Here is a 21127-nt window from a genome sequence, read left to right as displayed (position 1 = left end):
CGAAGTCTGATGAACGTACAAACATCGGATCCGCAATAGTTATATCAACAAGATGGAAACTGATTATTATCAACGAACGAACGAACGTGTCTCTTCAATTTGTTGTCTTAAATGTTATGAACCTTTTTGACTCTTAATTTCCATGGAAGGTAATGACAAACCTCTGAAATTCAGGGACAAAATAGTCCTTTCATGAACTCCAGCAACGGCTACGAGTAATTCCCAACGTTCTAATTTTTTTTCAAAAAATGCATAATTCAAAATCCAACGGAAACCCACCGCCATAGCTTTCCTTATTAACACCACCACTACGGCTCCAAATACTCACCAACAACTGTCCCCGGCCATCTGCGTTGGGCGCTAAAGGAGAGTCAAATCTCCCCTCACAGATTCCAATTGCATTCCTGCGCTCCTTTTTCCTCTCAGGTAGTTCATTTTCTCCAAGCTTCTTTTTCATAATTTCTCGTCTTTCATAACCTAATTTCTTGATAATTGAAGAAATCCCCGTGTCCGATTTTGTAATTCTTATTTTTGTAGAATCGAATTGTTTTCCCATTGAGATCTTTTGTTTTTGATTTTTTGAAAATTTGGGGATTTCCGAGTACTCTAGTTAATTAGTGTTCAAGAAAACAGATTGCAAGTGGTACACACCATCTGTGCTCAGATTTTAATTTCCTCTGTAACTGTGCATCGTGATTTAAACGTTGCTGCAGTTGATCTGAATGTGATTGATCAAATTTGCGTAGCTTTCAACTGCTTAGGGTTTGTTTGAATAATCTCAGAATTATGCAATTTTTTGGCGTGCAACTGTGCATCTTGCTGTTGCTCTGAATGCGAATTGTTTGATCAAATTTGCTTACTTCTCAACTATTTATGGTTCGATTAGAGTTTGTTCGAATAATCTAAAAAATTATCCACATTTTGGCTTGCAACCGTATCTCTTCCCTAATCTTGAATTCTCCTTTTTACACAGTGATTTTTAGGGCTCTCCGTTTCCCAATTTTCCAGAATTGGTGCAAAGATGAACGACCTAATGACAAAATCATTCCTAAGTTATGTTGATCTCAAGAAGCAGGCACAGAAGGACCTTGATTCGTCCCCTGATATTGAGATGGGGCAACTCGACCCCGTCGACCAAAAACATCTTTCAAAATTCTTTGAAGAAGTAGAGGCAATAAAGGCAGACATGGAAGACATTTCTAATCTACTTCTTGATCTTCAAGACCTCAACGAAGGGGCCAAATCGGCTCAAAGTTCTAAGATCCTTCAAGGCATACGTGACCGGATCAATGCAGATATGGTCGCGGTACTTAGAAAGGCCAAAACAATCAAAGCTCGATTGGAGCTGCTCGATAAAGAAAACACTTCCGAGGATAATGTATCCAAAGGAAGCCACATTAATCGGACAAGAATCGCAGTTACTAATGGCCTAAGAGTCAAACTGAAAGAGATGATGAATGATTTCCAGTCTCTGAGGGAGAAAATTGTTGCAGAGCACAAAGAAGGGCTGAAGAGAAAGTATCACAGTGCCACTGGTCAGCAACCAACCGACGAAATGGTTGAGAAGATGGTGTCGGAGGGAAGAATCACGGGAGTGTTGGAAGGGAAGAGTGAATTTTCAGAGGAAAATCGACAGAGGCATGAGGCTGTCAAGGATATACAAAGAAGTTTGGTTGAGCTCCATCAGGTCTTTCTAGATATGGCGGTGATGGTCGAAACACAAGGCGAGCAGATGAACAACATCGAGCAGAATGTGGTGAACGCTGATCATTATATCAAAGGTGGGACGAAGGAGCTCGATCATGCTAATCGGATGAAGAAAAAGAGGACTTGGGCCTGTTGGATCGGGGCGGTGGTGCTCGTGTTTCTGTTGGTTTGCCTCATTGCAATTCTTTTCTGAAAAATACGGTTTGTGTATTCGATCCCGGTTAAATCTTTTGAAGGAAATGTGTTTGATGATTGCTATTCATCATTCACTACTTAAGCAAAAATGGTTTGGCTTGATCTTTTGTGATGTGTTTTAGCTCTTTATTCTTTCAATTAATTTTCTTTACATATGTTGAAGATATGGACCATTTTTAGTTGAAGTACAAGGACATGTTTTATTGTCTCTTGAATCCTTTCAACTCTTTTATTGCAATGTCTGATTCTTGGGATCTCCATGGACACTCCAAGAACCAGAGGTTCCACACCATTTACAGTGTCGGGAGGTCCGAGGAGTCCCCAAGAATCAAAGGACAGACATGGGGTACTTAGTATATTATATATAACTGCTTGAGAATTTGCCTAAGCATAATTCTTCAATAAATGAAACCCCTCACTCCATTCTTACAACAAGAACATCTATGTCAACAGCAGCCCTGTCTTCTTATCTTCCTAAAAACAGGTTTTTCGATGTATGCATTATATAGGGGGGGACAAGTTGTGCAACTTGAAGAATGCGACCCTTTGTCCTGCCCATGTTGATGATGTTACACATTGATTAATCTACATCAGATTAAAAACTACTTTTCTGGCCCATATATAGTGTTTGATAATGAACCGAGGATAGCGATAGCCACAAAAATGGATATTAACATTTTGATAATAATATCAGTGTTGTTGATATTACAATACTGTGATTATACAAACTAATGTGGTAATTACTTACTACTCATATGGTGTAGGGATTTCTTGATTTCACATCTCCTCCATCTTTACATGACCTGCTGACATAAAACCTGTCATAAAAAAGATTCGATTTTTATGCGTAGTGTGATTCCAGCATGCTTATGTAGAATGTACCTGTAAATTGTTGATCTGAGAAGATGCTGTAGAGATCATGTAACTCTGCATTGGCCACCAATTGCTGGATTTGCTGTTTTGTTACCAAATTGTGAAATGAACCTTAGTGTTCTTACATTAACAATTAGATGGTTGAATAAGGTAGGAAGAACTTATAATCCTTACGATTAAACTAGGCGAATTCGGAGATGTCTCTGGTGCATAAACAGGAGGAGAACTAGTGGTTCTCCTGAGTGTTATGTCCATGGAATTGACCCCCATTTCTGGACCCGAAGTCGAAGCTTCTTGTCCCAACAATGACATTCCAATCGTAGGGACATTGTAAACACAAGCTGGGAACATCTGTAGCAATTATATCTGTTATTTTACTTAGAGTAATGTATGTTTGATTCAGGGGATTTGATGGTGTTCTTCACCTCTTTAGCTAAATAGTTTTCGACCCCGAAATCCAGGCTTGGAGTGATGGCTGCCAGTTTCATAGACAAGAACTGCACCAGATATATAGATTATTAGTTTTACTACAAAGGAATGAGAATTCAATTAATCAATGGTTGATTTATGCAATACCTCTACTTGTCTTTGCAGAGACTGGACATAGTTGATGATTTCGTCGAGCATTCCCGCTTTTCCTGTGATCTTGTTGCATCCAGGGACTAGATTCTGTAGGTACTTCATTTTTGCACTTATTTTCTCCCTCCTCACCTGGTCAGGCATCAGAATTGAAGAACAAATTGATTGCTGGATTTTGATTTTGTAAAGAAACAAGGTTTTGGAATAATTCAAAACCTTACTCTTTCCGCCAAGCTATGGCTGTCTGTTGCTTGACCACGACGAGCTCGGACGTGAATGTAATCGCGCTTCTCGACCATTGATGAGTCCTTTGAATTTTCCTTCGGAGATAATACTCTCTGATTGTTTATGGAGACATTGTTGTTGTTTGAACGATTTTCCATCTCTGCTTTCGCCTTCTTCTCTAATGGCTGCTGTTCTTCTGCTTCTGCAACCTGAATGTAAACAGAAGACGTGAAAACGAAAAAACGTGCTTACTTTTACTTGGAAACACGATTTTTTGGAAAAACGCTACTTTAGGTCGAAACCGATCCTAAAGCAGGAACACTAACCGTAGGGTTATTTGCTTTCCTCTTCTTAAAACTGTTTTCTCCGCAGGCGGCGGAGCGTAACGCCACCGCCTTTCCTTTACCACCGTTCGCCGCCACAGGTGGCGGAAAACTGGTAGTTCTTGCAATCGAGTTGCTCTTTCCAAACTCGATTCCTTTCTCGTAAGTTAGAATCCTCCTTGAATTTTCGATACGCCTGTTCTCTGTTCCTGGTTCGGACTTCATTGCCCCGTCCGCCATCAATTCTCCGAGACCTAGATCATTGTTTCCGAACAGGATGACACTCAATGGATCGGCGTTTATATAAGCAATCGGTTGCTGCTGGATCAATTGCTGCTGCTCCGATTCAAGCGCGCTTAATTCAACATTTTCCGGTATGGAATTGCTGCTCAGAAAGTGTGTAATTTCCGGCGAAGCGTTTTCCATTAAGAAACACGCTTTTCTGGAGCATAAATGCGATTTTCAAAAGGTTAGTGAAGATGATTCTGCACTATTACTTTCCCTACGTGTTCTTCCACGAATTACAATTTGTTTTCCCCTGTTACAAATCACGCACCTCACTAGTGGAAAATTGTTGACCAAATTTGTGGATTTGATTCTCCGATGCAAAATGGTGGCCTCTGTATGTTGTTTAGTGGATTGAAGAGGGAAGAAGAGGATACTTTGGATTAATAGGCAGCGAAAATATATCAATGGTAGTGAACAGGTGGGGTGGAGTGGGGTGCGGGGTATGTAACAATTTGGGAAATGGCGGCCAAAAGCCCGACAGCGACGGCCGGAATCTGACACAAGTGGCCGTAGTTAATGAGAGTTCTAACTTTTAGCCATTCCCGGGATGTCACATCCCGGAATGATCCACTCCATTAATTAGCGCGGGACCCACTTCCGTAACGCTGTGGATCACTTCTGGTCCTCGGATCCCGGAGCGGCTACGATAAACCGTACGCGGGGCCGGGACTAAGGGCGCAGAAACGAGAATGGCGGGATATGAGTCTCTTGAGAATTGACTAGCACTAGCCACGTGGGCCACAGAAGGCCCGCTTGATTTGGGCCGTGGCCCAAATCATTTGGCTATTTATATTATTCATTAGGATTATTGATGATTAAAGATAAAATTCAAATATTGATAAATAAATAAACGGTCAATTGGAATAAAAACTTCTGTACAATAATAAATTGTGATTCAGTCTCTATTATACTAATATACTACTGCACTCTCCACCTTACATAATTGATTTCATCCTAACTTTATGTCATATTTTTTCCTTCTATTTTTTACCTTTAACAAAGACCTATTTTCTCTCTCTTTTTGGTTTTGGATCTCCGACTCCATTCTATTCTTCAGTCCCTTTTGTTCAATTATTGTTTCACGACACAGCGAGCCATCGGAGGAGAAGTATAATCAGACCTGATTGTTGTTCCAGTCGACGCCAGTCCACCACATCGCCGCCTTGATGCAGCGCCGCGCCACGATCCAGTCCTACTTCCCTTTTGCAAGTGCCGCCGACGCCGACGGCCTCCACTGCGCCCAGGACCCCCGGCTCCTCTGGTTGCATATTCACCATTGCTTTTGTGTAATTTAGAGAAGTTTTTTAAATCAATATTATCAAATGTTTTTTCATTTTATTTATTTATTTTAATTTTGGATTAAGTTTGAGTAGAGCCATTGCTTATCTTTGTTGAAATGATTGGCTATCTAAATCTAATTAGGTTATAAGATTTCAGAATTGATGATGTTCATTAGTTTTATGAATTATATTTGTTTAAAAAGTTGTAATTGAGCTATATAGTTTGTTCATAAGTTGGGAAATGACTACATGTTGTTTATATTTATGACCGGATGTTGTTTATTCGTATATAATTTATAATTTTCAAATTAGTTATCGATACGAGGACCGTTATGAATACAACAAACAAAGGCTTTTATTTTCAATTCTTACATCACCAAATTTCGTAGAACTTTTAAATTTGTAATTTTTGGTTTTGATAGGATGTGAAATAATCATTTGTTGTCTATGTAACTTTCACGTAAAGAAACAATATTATGAGTCCCAGCAGGTAAACAGTCACAAAAATATAATCGTTGTAGTCGTCATTGTAGACTTTGTAAAGGCGTCATTTTTTGTTTTGATAGGATGTTCCTTTTGACGTGTAATTACTTTTGGCTTGTTGGATATAATTTTTTATTGTAGATAAATATACAAACCAAGAGCATGGTTTCGTAGAACTGCATTCGTAATTTCTATGTAATGTGGTATATGAACATGATCTATGGATATGTGACAATACTATTTTGTATGTGATATAATGACAACATAGTTTTCCGGAAACGTAACATAGGTACACGAATGACCGGTGAGTTAAGTTTTATTATTTGAGGGAGTATATAATTGATGGCGTAAAGCAATGGGCGTGTTAGCGTATTACCAACCTTAAAATTAATCTAAATTTATGCTAATTAATTATCCAAATGGGAGAAAGTAAATGTTAAATTGTTGCATTTGTTAGACCCATACGGAGATGATTATAAACTCATGTTCTAATCGGAATCTATCAAGCTCACTTTTGATCCTTGAGTATATCCATACAAGTATTCGCAAAATATATGTAAATATATGTTAATTAATTTTCTAAATGGAAAAAATTGAATATTACATTGTTTTGCATTTGTTAAACCCATACAAAGAGGATTATGAATTCTTATTCTTTTCAAAATCTATTGAGCTCACTTTAGGTCCTTGACTACATCCACATGAACATTCATTTGAAATGTATAGATTTACAATTACCCACCTATATTATAAGGTAGCATTCTTTATTTACATAAAAGTGGAGCTCAAGTACATAATTCAGTAAGAATTGATACACTAAAATAAATAAAGGGTATATAAGAGCCGTGTTGGAGTACTTGCTTTCTCAAACGATTTACTATTTTTTAAAAATGCTCTTGACTTGTTACTTGAGTATGTGAGTGTCCGATAATTTCGATTACTATGTTATGGATCAAAATATTTCAGAAGTTTGTCCTATTATATGGAAAACACTCGAAGTCGTAGTAGTATATTACAACTCGCCGTTTTAAGGAAGTATTACATTTGCCTTGAGTTACTTCGTGAGAGAGAATTCAAATTGCATCAACTTGTTAATTAATTCGTAGCAGCACTCATGTACCTAATAATGAATTTCTTTTTTCTTTTAACTAACTCGTTAATAACTTGGTTCACCATCCACAAGTAAAGATTGAATATTTATTGTATATGTATGATGGTGTCCTCCACAACTGTTAGTATGTGTTGTTTACCTATCCGTTACAATTCAGGGAGTCGCGGAAACATTATCACGATGAATTCATCCTAGGTTACCAACAACAAGTGAATATTTCAAATAAAAGATAGTCGATTTTCCAAGTACATGTTACCAGGACATATGGACACTTTATTTAAGCATATGACACTATTATTATAAGTACGTGAGATTTGCGCCAGGGTATTTCGGTATTTGATGCAAGTATGTAAATATGTGCTTACAAACACCGATATTCAAGGTATAAATGATGGTTACTTAGGTAGTATCTATATAGTAGTAAGTATCCTTGAATGTGATCGATTTTAGTTAATCTCCTGACCGATGAGGCAATTAATAGGCTCGGATAGAGCATTTCTTCTATTAGCCCCGCTGGAAAGATTTGTGCATGATATATTTACATTCAACAACTCATGCCATACTTTTCAATGGCAAGACCATAAAGTATATAATCTTATTTGTATTTTTCTTATGTGCCATTTGTATCATCCCTCCTGTATTTTATGCTATGCATAAAGTTATTAAAACAAATGAATATTAATTCTCCACTTCAAAGTAGTGTGTATCAAACGAATGATAACCACAAACAGAATCAATTATAACATTTAGTCTAATACATTCTAATTTCTAAAAACTTCTCTATTGAATTCTTGTAAATTTGTACTATTTGCATTTTAATATTCTCTGTGAATGGATGAAAATACTATCATGTTAAATTTATCCTCAGTTACCACTAAAATTGGGGTATATGATACTCAAAATATCGATTTCTCAAGTAGTAGTTCCCCAGACATATATACTCGTTATTGAAGCATATGACACCATTAGTATAGGTATGTATGATATGTGCTCGGGTACGTCGATATTTGGTTCAAGTATGTAAGAATGTGTTCAGGGTACAAACACCGACATACACGGTATGTATGATGATTGCTTAGGTATTATATGTGTAGCAGCATGTATCATTGAGTGTGATCGATTTCAATCAATTCATGACAGATGAGGCAATTAAGAAATCCTGTGAAAGCACTTCCTCTATTAACTTCAGGAAAGGTTTGTGTGCAAGCATAGTAGTTGTGATACTCACTGCCCCATATATATATATATATATTTATTTATAAATATTTTCTATAACTATAAAAAGTATGATTATGTATTTTAAATATATGTATTTAAAAATATTGTATGATAATTAAATTAAATTTTATGATGTTAAATTTATAAAATTTTAATATTAAATAAAATAATATATATCACAAATATATTTTTTTGGAATTAATAAAATGATTTCAAAGAAATAAATCTATATTTATATTTTTTATACTACAAATAAGCGTGTGTGATCATTGCGATTTTGATGCTCTCGTACTCATTTATTAATATGTCCTAATATTTTTTTTGTAATTTCTTAAAACAAAATATATAAAAATCAATTTAATAAAAATATTACACAATTTATAAAACTATTACTAATTTTAATATAATTTAAAATATTAAATATTAAAGAGTTACTTTAGATTTTTTTTAATTAATTTATATATTAAAATTTTACATTTTCTACGCACTAGATTTATTAAATATTCTCCATGTCTTGTTAATTATACATTTTGCTTGGACACAAAAATTAAAAAATAATAATATTTTTATATAAAAGTGAGGTGGGTTAGAAGTAAAATAAGAATATTATAGAAAATTTACTAAAAAAATTGATAAAAGAAATAATGTCATAAGTAAGGTAGGTAAAATATCCCATCGGAACTATTAAGCTGTTGAACCGAACCGAATTTTCGATTAATTGAGCCAATTCAGTTTGAATACAAATAGTGCATATTTGATATTTGTTCGGTTCGATTAATTTCAGTTTTTAACATTTTTTTTTGTTCAATTAAATAAACCGAATATATTTATATTATTACATTTTTAAATTCATATTAATAATTACTTTATATTAAAATAGTGACAAATTGATTGTTATTTATTAAAATTAGAGTAATAAAATTGTTTATTATATATAAGTTTAACGAATAACAACCGAAAGAAATCTGACATAATTATAGTTGACGTAAGGAGTAATATTCTTAAAAAATTATGCAATTTGATTTTAATTGATAAATAAGATAATTTTTTAATTATTAATACAAAAAATAAAAAATATAAATAATCATATTTATAAATATTTATAATTGTAATTGGTGCTTTTATTTTATTTTATTTATTTTAAAATACACAAGGAAAGGTAGCTATAAAATAAATAGAGGTATATTAGTGGAACATCTTGATAGAATAGAACATAGTATAAGTAGAGCGAGATGTCTTATAAGTATATAAAATAACATTTAAAGTATTTGAATATAATTTAAAAGTACATCAAATTAATAAAAACAAATTAAAAGAGAAATATAAAATATGAATCAATATTAAATTAAATAAATAAATGAGGGAGTGCAGATCAATTTTTTTATTACAAAGACTGAATTCAAATTTAATAAGGCTGACATGAAGTGCAGACCAAATCTCCCATAAAAAAAAAAAGTTAGGGTAACCATTAGAGCATCTTGAACGGACGTCAAATCTTGCGCCACTTTTTGGAGTTGCTATATATATATATATATATTTTATTTAATTTTTTAAATTTTAATTTTAATTTTAAAATTTATTTTTTATTTTTCTAAATTAAAAAAAAATAAATTATAAAAATAAAAAATTATTTAAAATAATAGGAAAAATTGAATATTTGAAGAATAACAGTGAAAAATAAAGATATAATTAAAGTAAAATTATTATAGCAATTGCATATTTAAAGTTAAAATTGGATAAATAGAATTTACGGTTGGAGATAGTCTTAACTACCTATTAAAATTAATTTATTTTTTATTTCGAGAGTTTCTGACATAACATTGATTGACTTTCATTATTGTTAATTTCTGCACTGCTAAAAATAGGGATGGACCACAGGGTAACGTCTGTTTCATTAAAACTCGTTGTCTGGAGACAAGAATGATCTATTGGAGATTTTATTTCATTTTCAAATAATTCTTATTTGCAGTCACATTCTACATCGAATGTGACTTCTGAAAGTAAATAAATAAATAAATAAACAAGTTTTAATGTATGTCCGCAAATGCTTGTTCCCTTGATATAAAAGATACTACGTCTTTCTTTAAAAATAATATTCCCTCCTTTCCGGATACCGTATTTGCTACACTGGAGACACGGTATTTTAAAAGGGGTATAATGAGTAGATAATTAAAAATATATTAGTAAAAATAATTATCCTATAATATAAATAATTATAAATTAAGATTAAAATAACTAATTAATTTAATTAAAATAAAAAAAAAAATTAAAAATTTAAAATGAGATTAAAGTGTGTAATCATTTTCCAAAAAACAAAAGTGACATGATATGTGGGATGGACAGAAACGACAACGTGGATATAGTATTGGGACGGAAGGAGTAGTAATAATAATAATAATAATAATAATTAATTAAACATTATGTTTTTTTTACTTTTACGTTGGACGAACTATATTGAAATAATGATAATTCTAAAATTGGTATATAAAAGTTGACAAGGTGTCTTATTTGATGGGCACCAAGTTCTGAAGATTAAGGAAATGACATTGATTTGTCAACCGTAATAACATGCCATTTATATATATATATATATATATATACTATTGTCATTACGCAAATTAAATACATAGTTTGTTTGTTGTGTTTTTATGCGGTAATAATAGTAAAAAAATAAGTATTTGAATATGAATATTTTCAATATAAAATAATACTCTATCGGTCTTAGTTTAGTAAATTAAAAATTAATATATTTTATTAGTTAGTGATATTTTTTTGTTATGAAAAGTACAAAAAAAATATTCTCTCCGTCTCAAAAATATAGTCTTATTGTGTTGGACACGAAATTTAAGGAATATTGATATTATATTGGTAGTCGGTAAAAAAAAAAGATAAATGACTTTTTTGTCCTTGTGAGTATATTAGTGTAAAAAGTAATAGCAATTATGTAATAATAATGAAAAAGTAGAGATAGTTTTATAGTGATATGGTTATTTATAGAAATGAGACTATTATTTTGGAACGACAAAAATGATAAATAAGATTATTATATTGAGACAGACGGAGTATATATATTGTTGTAAGAGTTAAATAATATTTTAATATTTAAATATCATTACTTTTTCTGTAATTGAAAATAGAGATATTTTTTCGGAGAAAATTATAAAGATGATAAAAAAAATATACATTAAGTTGAGACAAACGAAATATTATTTGATGTTTGTTATGAAAAAAAAAAATAAAAATTTATCATTGCTGGATGATTCCCATTTGTAGATAAATAAGTAAATTATGCGTATCTTAACAATTTAAATTTTTAGGTGAGATGGTCATTTACCAACGATAGTTATTCTACAATTTTGTGATCTTACTTGGCAGCAGAAACAAGGTCGAAGGAAAAGATGAATGCTTCAAAAATAAGAACCCTTCAACCTCTTCAACAGAAGAACATTGGCTCGACCACTTTTTATTCTTCTTTTTTTTAAAAAATAAAATAAAAAAATCATATTATATTAAATAATTACTTGAACAGAAACAAAAATCATAATCAATAATAATGAGTGATGACCACTCTTTTAATAATTGTTAATAATTGTACAGACGTTACTATTGTAATCCACATTTACCAACTATAGTTTTTTTTTTTTTTCTTTTTCTTTTTTCTCAAATGATTGCAGATTTTGAGTACAGATAATATAGATGAGGAAAAATTATTTATTTATTTATTTTTACGAAACATTATATTAAATTATTATTTAATCCAAAATCTAAATTCAAAATACAAATACAAACCTTGTGAAGAAGAGGGCGAAAAAAATAAAAATTCTTGTTTTTATTAGTAAATATATATATATCCACAATATAGTCCCGTAAGGAATAGCCTGGTGGTGGTGTAGGGATTGGATTTGTGACATGAGGTCATGGGTTTAAAGCCGAACGCCTCAGGTCACCTGCAACACATAGTTTGCCTAGTGTAACTTTTCCGTCGGACCTGATTTGTAGAGTATTAGGTTCGGCCGGGGTGCTGCGGGTTCCTACATCATTAAAAATAAATAAATAAATAAATTATAATATCATATAAACTTTTTTTGGAAAAAAAGACCTCTACAATTTATTAATTGCAATATTTTATAAAGAGAACCTTCATTTTGTGGATATTCTTTAAGATAGGTTGTTGATTTGTATTTTTAATCTTTTTGTATTATTATTATTTTTTAATTTATTTTTTTTTATAAAAAAATACCATATTCAACATCATGTTTTCATATTGAATATATAATTATTCATAACACCAAAGCTCTCTTCTTATAGTTTTTTATTTTACTTTTTGTAATAACGCAATTCTAATATTTCCGAGAAAAATATAATATTTTTTTACAAAATATTATTATATTATTATACTTATAATATGATAATTTTCATGGAACATAAGTAATGGATGTTATTATTTTGGAGAAAAAGAAAAAGAGAGAATGAGAATAAAATAATAATAATAATACAAAAGAATACAATTTAATTTAATTATGTAAACACACACAAACACAAGAGAAAATAAAATAAAATAAAATTAAATTAAAAAAATAATAATAATAAAATTAAATTAAAAACCGCATAGGCACAAACACAAACCTAGCACACCCCAAGAGTGCCTTCTTTTGTCTTTTATTGTATCTTTTATATATTTATTTATTTATTTATTTATTGTCTGTTTGTTCATTTTTATTTATAATTTTTTAAGAGTATAATAGTTATTAGATGTAATATTTTACATAAATATATATATATATGCGTATTTTACTAAAAAAATATAAGATATATAGTAAAAAAAAAATCTAAAAAATATATATATATATTTTTATCTTTTAAAATCAACATAAAAAATAGGATGTTGGATATTATATATCTTTTTTTATTATTTTATGTAAAAAGACAATGTAAACCACACAATTGAGTTAAATACATAAATAAATAAAGCACGAGTAAACAATCTATTTGTAATTTAATACTCCGTCATGTTAAGAACAATATGTCTTTATTTGCGACTATAACAAATTTTCATTATTAAGGGTGTGTTTGTCTGGGGGTTTGAATTTTGAATTGGGATTTCATTAGTAAAATTTTGAATTTAAATAGTTATATGATGTGATATAAATAGACATTGATGTGATATTTTGAATATGAAATTGATTTTTAGTATAATATAAAAAATAAAAAATAAGTACTTAATTTGATGTTTTTAAGAAAAAAAAATAGGATGAACAGTGGATTTAAAATCCAATCCCCAAACAAACACAGGCATAAGAGAGACAACGTGTTATATTATATCTTATTCCGCTAATACAAAAGCTTGCTAAACAACAGATTGGGTCATTTATTGGATAAAACAACTTATTCAGACAATCAAATTAAAAGTGGAAATCTAAAATATATATATATAATGAAATTTAAAATTTAAAAAAAAATTAGAAGAAACTTATAATGTTACTCATGTGTCAACAAAACTTATTATGATTTTTTTTTTATTTTATTTTTTTTGTCTACAATATTGTTATAGTGTGTTAAATTTTCAATATTCACTTGTATTTGTATGTGATGTTCTATATTTTTAATTTTCATATTTTTAGTTAATAATAAATTGTTAAATATGATGGTTATGTAAAATTTAAGTATTTTTAGTAAACTAATAAGTGACATTCTAAGGTTGGGTGTGGATTTGTTCATGGTGCCCTGTGGTTTGGGTAATTTATAATAATAATAATAATAATAATAATAATTTGTAAAGTGACATGACATATGGCCATAAGCCTCATATGTGACATAACATGCTTGCCTTAGTTTGTACAATGGAAATGATCCTGATATTTATAGAAAGTTGTATTTTTATTGTAACATTTAAGTTTTTATTAATTTTATTTTTAAAGTAAATTTTTTAAATACATTATTTTAGATGATATATAAATATGTTGGTTTCAAATTTATTTCAGCTTTTAAGTACAAACATATGTCTAATAACAGTTTGCCGGTGTCCATGTGTGGGATCTGTTCCATGGTAAGTTTTTTTTTTTAATATTTAGGGTTTGTTATTTCGTAATTTTGAATTAAAATTAATATTATTCAAACTTTACATAATTTTTAATAAAAATATATTATTATTTTTTAAAAAAATATATCAAAATATTATTTTAATAAAAACTCAAAACAATATTTTATTTTTAAATCAATTTCAAATCACAACCAAACAAATCCTGAATGTAAATAATAGAGGGAAAGACAATAGTTAAAAATAGTAACTTTCCATACATATGTTGTAAGATATTATCTGAATTTGAGATTGTTTATATACATATTTTTATAAGTTCTATTGTTCATTAAATTACAATTTTTTTTAAAAAAATATTACATTAAATATATATCTTCTTATTAAAAATTACATTAAATATATAATGTGTTTTTTATTATTTTCATGATTTTTAAACTAACACTCCAAAAATTATATATAAATGGAATCTGATTTTTTTTTACCAAATTTGGGTGCAATGGAGCTTCTCAATAATCAATAAGGTTGTGAATACTTGTCCTCCAAAATCAGCAACAATTTAGATCTAATTTGTGTATAATTCAGGGTCATTTGGTTATGTAAAACAATTTTGAGCTTTGATATAAATAATTATTCAATGTATTCCCTCTTTTTCTGAAAAATGTGTTTGTGTCTTTTTTTTAAAAAAAAAAAAAAATCTCACTTAAAAATATTCTTATTTTCTCATTTAATAAAAATAAAAATAAAAAGTAACAAAAAATACTCACTTTTATTATAATATGTACCCAAAAATATAAGTGCATTTTTTGGAGTAATATTTTAAAAATATACATAACACATCCAATGGGCTGTTTACTTAACAAATCTAAAGTCTTATTGTTTTTTGGATGGGCCTGACTCTATTAAAATTGTTAGCTTACTTAGTGGATTCTGCTAAATAAAATTGGCCCATTATAACTTGGGGCTCACTGGCCTACGGTTACTGTAGCTCTAATGGGCTGCAATTGGGGATAATACAATTATTATTATTATTATTATTATTATTTAAGAAAAAAATAAAAACATTGTTGTTTACTTTCTATTTTTCTACAGCATAATTATTTATAAATATTATTAGTGCATATTAATACAATATATATAACATATACATTTTATTAATTTACAAAAAAATCAACAATGCAACAAAAAATATTACTTTCTTCGTCCGCATCTAAATATTACATTTACCTTTTGCGTGCTTAACATTAAAAATATTCTTATAGTTATATAATTTTTTTTTTTTGTATAAATATCATTCTATTAGTATTATAAGACACTAATTGAAGTATTTTTACAATTTTTTTAATTTGCATTACGTTTTGATATAATGATTAATATTTAAATATCAGCACGCAGCAAAATGTAAATGAGACTTTAGAACTAGACGACTATAGTATTTTTTATATTACAAGTATAATTTTTCATATACTTATTAGTATAAAAATTAAAGAAATCCAAAATTAAATTAAATTAAATTAAATTAAACAAACTTATGTATGTGTTTGATTTTGATTTCACCACTATTTAATCAGTACTATTTTCAATAAATAAATACATAATTTGTCTGCAAAATTTTTAGCCAATTTCTTTTTTTTGCAAATTTTAAGAAATGATTTAAAAATTAACTGATGTAATATCAAATTAAAATACTATTTAAACTTATAACTCAAGTAAATACTCAAAAACAAAAACTAAACAAACCCAAAAAATTCATGTTGATTACAAGAATGTAAGTGCCTCCTTTTTGTCTTACTTTTTTTCTTTAATTATAACTATATATATATATATATATATATATACACAAAAAGTAATACTTCCTTTATGTCAAGAAAAAAATATATGCTCTTATAACTTGGATATAAATTTTTTAGTGAATATTAGGCTGGTTTACTTTAGAAGTTTTGATTTTTAGTTTTGATTTTGAATATTAAAATTTTGAATTGAAATAATTGTTTGATGTGATATAAATATGTGCTGATGTAATATCTTGAATGTGAAATTAGATTTTAGTGTAATAAAATAAATTAAAATTAAGTGTTTGATATTTCCTCCGTCCTAATAATATGGGCCTACTACCGTAGATACAAGAATTTAGATAAAATATAATTAGTAGATAATTAAGAAGTGTATTAGTAAAATTAATTATTATATACTAAAAATATTTATAAATTAAATTTAAGATAACTAAATAGTTTAATTAACAATAAAAAAATTTAAAATTTAAATTTTAAAATATGATTAAAGTGTATAATCAATTTTCCAAAGAAAAAAATGACAAATCATATGGGACGGAGGGAGTATGATATTTTCGAATAAAAAATAAAGTTAAAATAGTAAAATCTTACAAATAAACATAGTTTTGTAAATAAATATATTTTTGTGAAAACAAACAAAGCCTAAGCATGTGAAGTTTGATTTTATTTATATTGATTTTTTCTTTGTATTACGTACAAAAAATAATAATAATAATAAATAATAGCAGTAGAATTCTTGATGGGTCTGGATATAAGCCAAACTGTCCAAAAGTCTGAAAAAAAGAAGTCGGACAGACGCAGAGGTCTGTCAAGAGGAAGGTTGGGCAAGGAAGAAGTATGGACAGACGCGGAGGTATGTCAAGAGGACAGTCTGTCCATCTAAGGAGATAAGGCAAATAGAGCCGGTCGATTGCTCTGTGATCGGGACCACAGTCGGTTGGTCTGTGGTCGGGACCACAGTTGGTTGGTCTGCAGTCGGGACCGAGGTCGGTTGGTCCGTGGTCGGGACCACAGTCGGTTGCTCTGTGGTCGGGACCACAGTTGGTTGGTCTGCAGTCGGGACCACAGTCGGTTGTTCTGTGGTCGGGACCACATTCGGAAAGTCTGCATGTCGGTTGGTCAGCAGGTCGGATAGTCAGGTCGGAAGGTCTGCATGTCGGTTGGTCAGCAGGTCGGATAGTCAGGTCGGAAGGTCTGCGGTCGGGTAGTCAGGTCAGTTGGTTAGCTGGTCGGATGATCCATAGGTAGGAAAGTCTGCAGGTCGGAAAGTCAGTAGGTCGGATCTGCAGGTCGGTTGGTCAGAAGTCGGACCAAGTAAAGTCAGCTGCTACGGAGGTCAGGCGAAGTAAGGTCTGGTAATTGATTGCCCACTTAAGTGAACAGTAGTTTGGTTGCTTGGTGGGGGCGGCCAAGGAGTCTTCTAGTCTAGCGACCAGTTAGTCGCTGGATTAGTCGGTTGGGTTATGCTGTTGACGAGACGGTTGTTGTAACTGACCAGGCGACGGTTCCAAGCGTTTCTTTTGGGCGGTTGACGGCGGTTGCTGTAACCAACCAGGCGATGGTTCCAACCGTTTTCTTCAAGGAATATTTAAGGATTTGGATTTTTCTGGAGAAGGCATCTTCAATCAACTTTAACAAAGCAAAGTCAGATTCGGGGATCACCACTTTAAATTTCCAGCATTTTAATTTCCAGTTAATTTTTTTTTATGTATCGTACAGTACAATGTTTAGAGATTCCTAATTTCAGACGCTAATTAATCAAGTTTAAAGATATTTTCCATATATTTGAATTTTACTTTTTGTTTGTTGAAAAAATACATCAACACTTTGAATATTAGTTTAATATTATGTTTTGTAATTTATCGAAATTATTTAATAAGAAAACTAAAAATATAAATAAAATTGTACAATAAGGGTGTGTTTTTTTGGGGATTATATTTTAAATACACTATTCATTCTATTTTTTCTTTCAAAAATATCAAATCAAACACCATTTTTTTATATTATACTAAAAATCAATTTTACATTCAAAGCATCACATCAACACCTATTTATATAAAGATCATGCAACAATTCAAATTCAAAATTTTTACTATTTAAATCTCAACTCAAAATTCAAACTCCAAAAACAATATATTAAAATATAAAATAATATCAGATATATAAGAGCCACCATTCTAATAATATACATTCTGACAGCCTCCTTTTCCTTTCTTTTTTTTTTTTTTTTTTTTTTTTCATACAGCTGCTCAAAAGTTTTGATATGAAGTAAAAGTTAAAATTAACATTTAATGCAATATAAAAATATTTAGTTTAATATTATCTTTTTTTTTTAAAAAAAAAAAAAAAGACAAAGAAAAAGAGAGAGAGAATAATAAGAGGCAAGCCAAACCAACGTCCAAATTGCCGCTGGTTTTGATCAAAATCCGTTTCTCTTTCAGCTGTCCTAATAAGTTAAATTGTCACCAGCAAAATTTCCATTTAGTGCTGAAATCTCCCAGAATATAATATAATATATATTAATAAATAAATAATAAAAGAATCTTTGATTTATAAAAATCCTATGATCTGTCTGTTTTTGTTTCATCGACATCACTTTTTATATTCTTTCTTTTAATTTTTTTACCCCTTAACATATCAGTGTAATAATCATGACAAAGCAAAGGAATCCCACACCAATGAGTGAGTATGCATCACAAAAGGGGCTTAATTTATTAGTTAATTAAATTTCCCCCTACTATAAATATCCTCAAAATCAGAATCAAAATGATTACAACATCAGCATTCAAATTTATTTATTATTATTATTATTATTTTTTATTGTAATCTTTTTTTTTTTTTTTTAAACTATCACATTTTTTTTTTAATTTTTTCTTTACTCTAAAACAAATATTTTTATTTTTATCTATTTTTTTTAGAATGCACGTCCAATAAAATGAGCATACATTTTAATGATTAAATATAGTATGTGTTGCTTGTAATAATGACATGTGCTGTTTGTCTAGAATCATACTTGTGTTGTATAAGTGTATGTCATGTGCTGAAATGAATGTTTCATAAGTTGTGTGAAACTATATTATGTGTTGTGTTTGTATTATATGAATATAAATAATGTGCTATCACTATAATTATTGTGTGTTGTTTGCTAGTTATCTATGTTTTGTGTTTGTATTATATTAATATAAATGATGTGCTGTCACTATAATTACTGTGTGTTGTTTGTTAGTTATCTACGTATTGTGTTTGTATTATATTAATATAAATGATGTGCTTTCACTAATATTATCTTATGATATTTGCTAGCTATTTATGTGTTGTTGAATACAATACTGAATTTGAAATTCAATATTGTAACCTCTTATTATTATTATTATTATTATTATTATTATTATTGTGTAAATAATTTGAAGTAAAGAATCCTTCTCTTGTCTTGTATTATTCTATTCTTGTGGCTACACTGCAAACACAGATTCCGCAATTGCTATTATTATTATTATTATTATTATTATTATGAAATGTGAAGGGTTAATATTTATATATAGTGATGGAGTTGACGAAATTAAATAGAAATGGCGTCAGGTTCAGTGAGAGTGAGTTCACGGAGGAGGGGCGGTTCGTGGACGGCCCAGGAGAACAAGCTGTTCGAGAAGGCCCTGGCCCGGTTCGACCAGGACACGCCAGACCGGTGGCAGAACGTCGCCCGGGCGGTCGGCGGCGGGAAGTCTGCCGAAGAAGTGAAGAACCACTACGATATTCTTATAGAGGATCTCCGGCGAATAGAATCCGGCCACGTCCCCATCCCCAACTACACCATCCCCACTGCTCAAGAAGAACAAAGGTAAACAAACTCCGAAAACGACGTCGTATACATAGCTCGCTTATACGGTTATACCTTCCGCTTGTGCAGTAGTACTTTTGACGATTAATCATCCTCACCATTACAACTAATCCTGCCTGCAGGCTTTTCAAGTATCTCTACCAGTAGTCAAACATCTGCACTTCAGATTATATATATATATATATAGATATTATGGATGTCGTCTGCCTGGCTACATATATATCAGATTAATCTCAAGTTTTCACCATTTGCAATTAGTTCGTTTCACTTCGAAAAAACCCTACAAAAATCTGATGAAGGATTACGGCAATTTGACGTCATTTTATCAACACGGCGGTTTCATTATCCAATCTTCTCCCTAAACAGTTTGACAGAGAAAATGCTCTAATTGGGCTTTCTGTGTGGGCCCATTCAAAAGCTAGCCCAATTTATTCAAACTATAATCCCACCTACCAGCCGACAAAAGTCTAACGTGACGATTTTTATTTTTTTTTTATATTTTTTTATATTTTTGCTTTAAGATCATATTAGAGTTTGTTTCTTAAACCCAAACTCCAAATTTTTACTATTTTTGTTTTTCCAAAAAATGTATTTTTTCTTTAACAAAATATTTTATCATAAATTCTTTTAATATTAAATTCAAACCAAATTTTTTCAAATTACATAAAAAAAGAAAGATAAATAATCATCTTATTTAAAAATTTAAACATATAAAATTACATACTTCTTTTGTTTCTTTCAAATTTATATTAATTGATGTATAATCTATTTATAATAAATGATTTTATTTAATTATAATTTTATTATTCAATATTTTAATAAATAATTATTATTTATTTTTATTTATTTCATCATATTTTTATCATTTATTTAATAAATCTTATTTCGTTATAGTATTTCAATTTTTTTTTTTTTGTTGGCCATCAAATTAAAGCCCTATTTTTCTAACCCAAACCCTCATTTAAAATGGGACTAAGGAATTTTTATTTTATTAATTTTATCCAAAATTAAAACATCAATTTTCAAGCTGTCTTGGTTTATAAAATCTAATAGGTTTTTGTTTATTATTATGATTTTGTTCTTCTTAAATAAAAAGAATTATTTATATGAACAATGAAAAGGTAAAACAAACACATCCAACTGCTTTCAATTTAGGTATTGGAAAGAAATTATAAGGTCC

General features: G+C 29.9%; 3 protein-coding genes across 6 annotated transcripts; 2 read left to right on the top strand and 1 right to left on the bottom strand.

Annotated features, from left to right (window-relative positions):
- Positions 1–261: 261 nt before the first annotated feature.
- On the top strand, positions 262–2115 carry LOC127261319 (syntaxin-112-like). Its single transcript, XM_051289624.1, has 2 exons — positions 262–426; positions 974–2115. Exon 2 carries the CDS (start codon positions 1022–1024, stop codon positions 1898–1900), a length of 879 nt encoding a protein of 292 aa, XP_051145581.1. The 5' UTR covers positions 262–426; positions 974–1021; the 3' UTR covers positions 1901–2115.
- Positions 2116–2282: 167 nt separating this feature from the next.
- Positions 2283–4618, bottom strand: LOC127261318 (transcription factor BEE 2-like). Of its 4 annotated transcripts, none has more exons than XM_051289621.1 (8): positions 3906–4618; positions 3576–3788; positions 3352–3486; positions 3201–3272; positions 2950–3126; positions 2785–2857; positions 2651–2720; positions 2283–2453 (listed from the first exon to the last, which is right to left on the bottom strand). In XM_051289621.1, the coding sequence occupies exons 1-7, from the start codon at positions 4326–4328 to the stop codon at positions 2680–2682; spliced, it is 1134 nt and encodes a 377-aa protein (XP_051145578.1). In that variant the 5' UTR covers positions 4329–4618; the 3' UTR covers positions 2283–2453; positions 2651–2679. The 4 variants fall into 4 exon arrangements, with proteins under 4 accessions (XP_051145578.1, XP_051145580.1, XP_051145577.1 ...); XM_051289623.1 differs by having other exon boundaries at positions 2651–2705; positions 3906–4617; XM_051289620.1 differs by lacking the exon at positions 2283–2453 and having other exon boundaries at positions 2528–2720.
- A 15021-nt stretch (positions 4619–19639) lies between these two features.
- On the top strand, positions 19640–20445 carry LOC127261059 (protein RADIALIS-like 3). Its single transcript, XM_051289218.1, has 2 exons — positions 19640–19947; positions 20070–20445. The coding sequence occupies exons 1-2, from the start codon at positions 19679–19681 to the stop codon at positions 20092–20094; spliced, it is 294 nt and encodes a 97-aa protein (XP_051145175.1). The 5' UTR covers positions 19640–19678; the 3' UTR covers positions 20095–20445.
- The last annotated feature ends 682 nt before the right edge of the window (positions 20446–21127 follow it).

This window comes from Andrographis paniculata, unplaced genomic scaffold (genome assembly GCF_009805555.1).
Source record: "Andrographis paniculata isolate CXL003 unplaced genomic scaffold, ASM980555v1 Contig62END, whole genome shotgun sequence".
NCBI lineage: Eukaryota > Viridiplantae > Streptophyta > Magnoliopsida > Lamiales > Acanthaceae > Andrographis > Andrographis paniculata.
The sequence above is the reverse complement of the archived record's forward strand: the minus strand, read 5'-3'. Positions and strand labels throughout refer to the sequence as shown.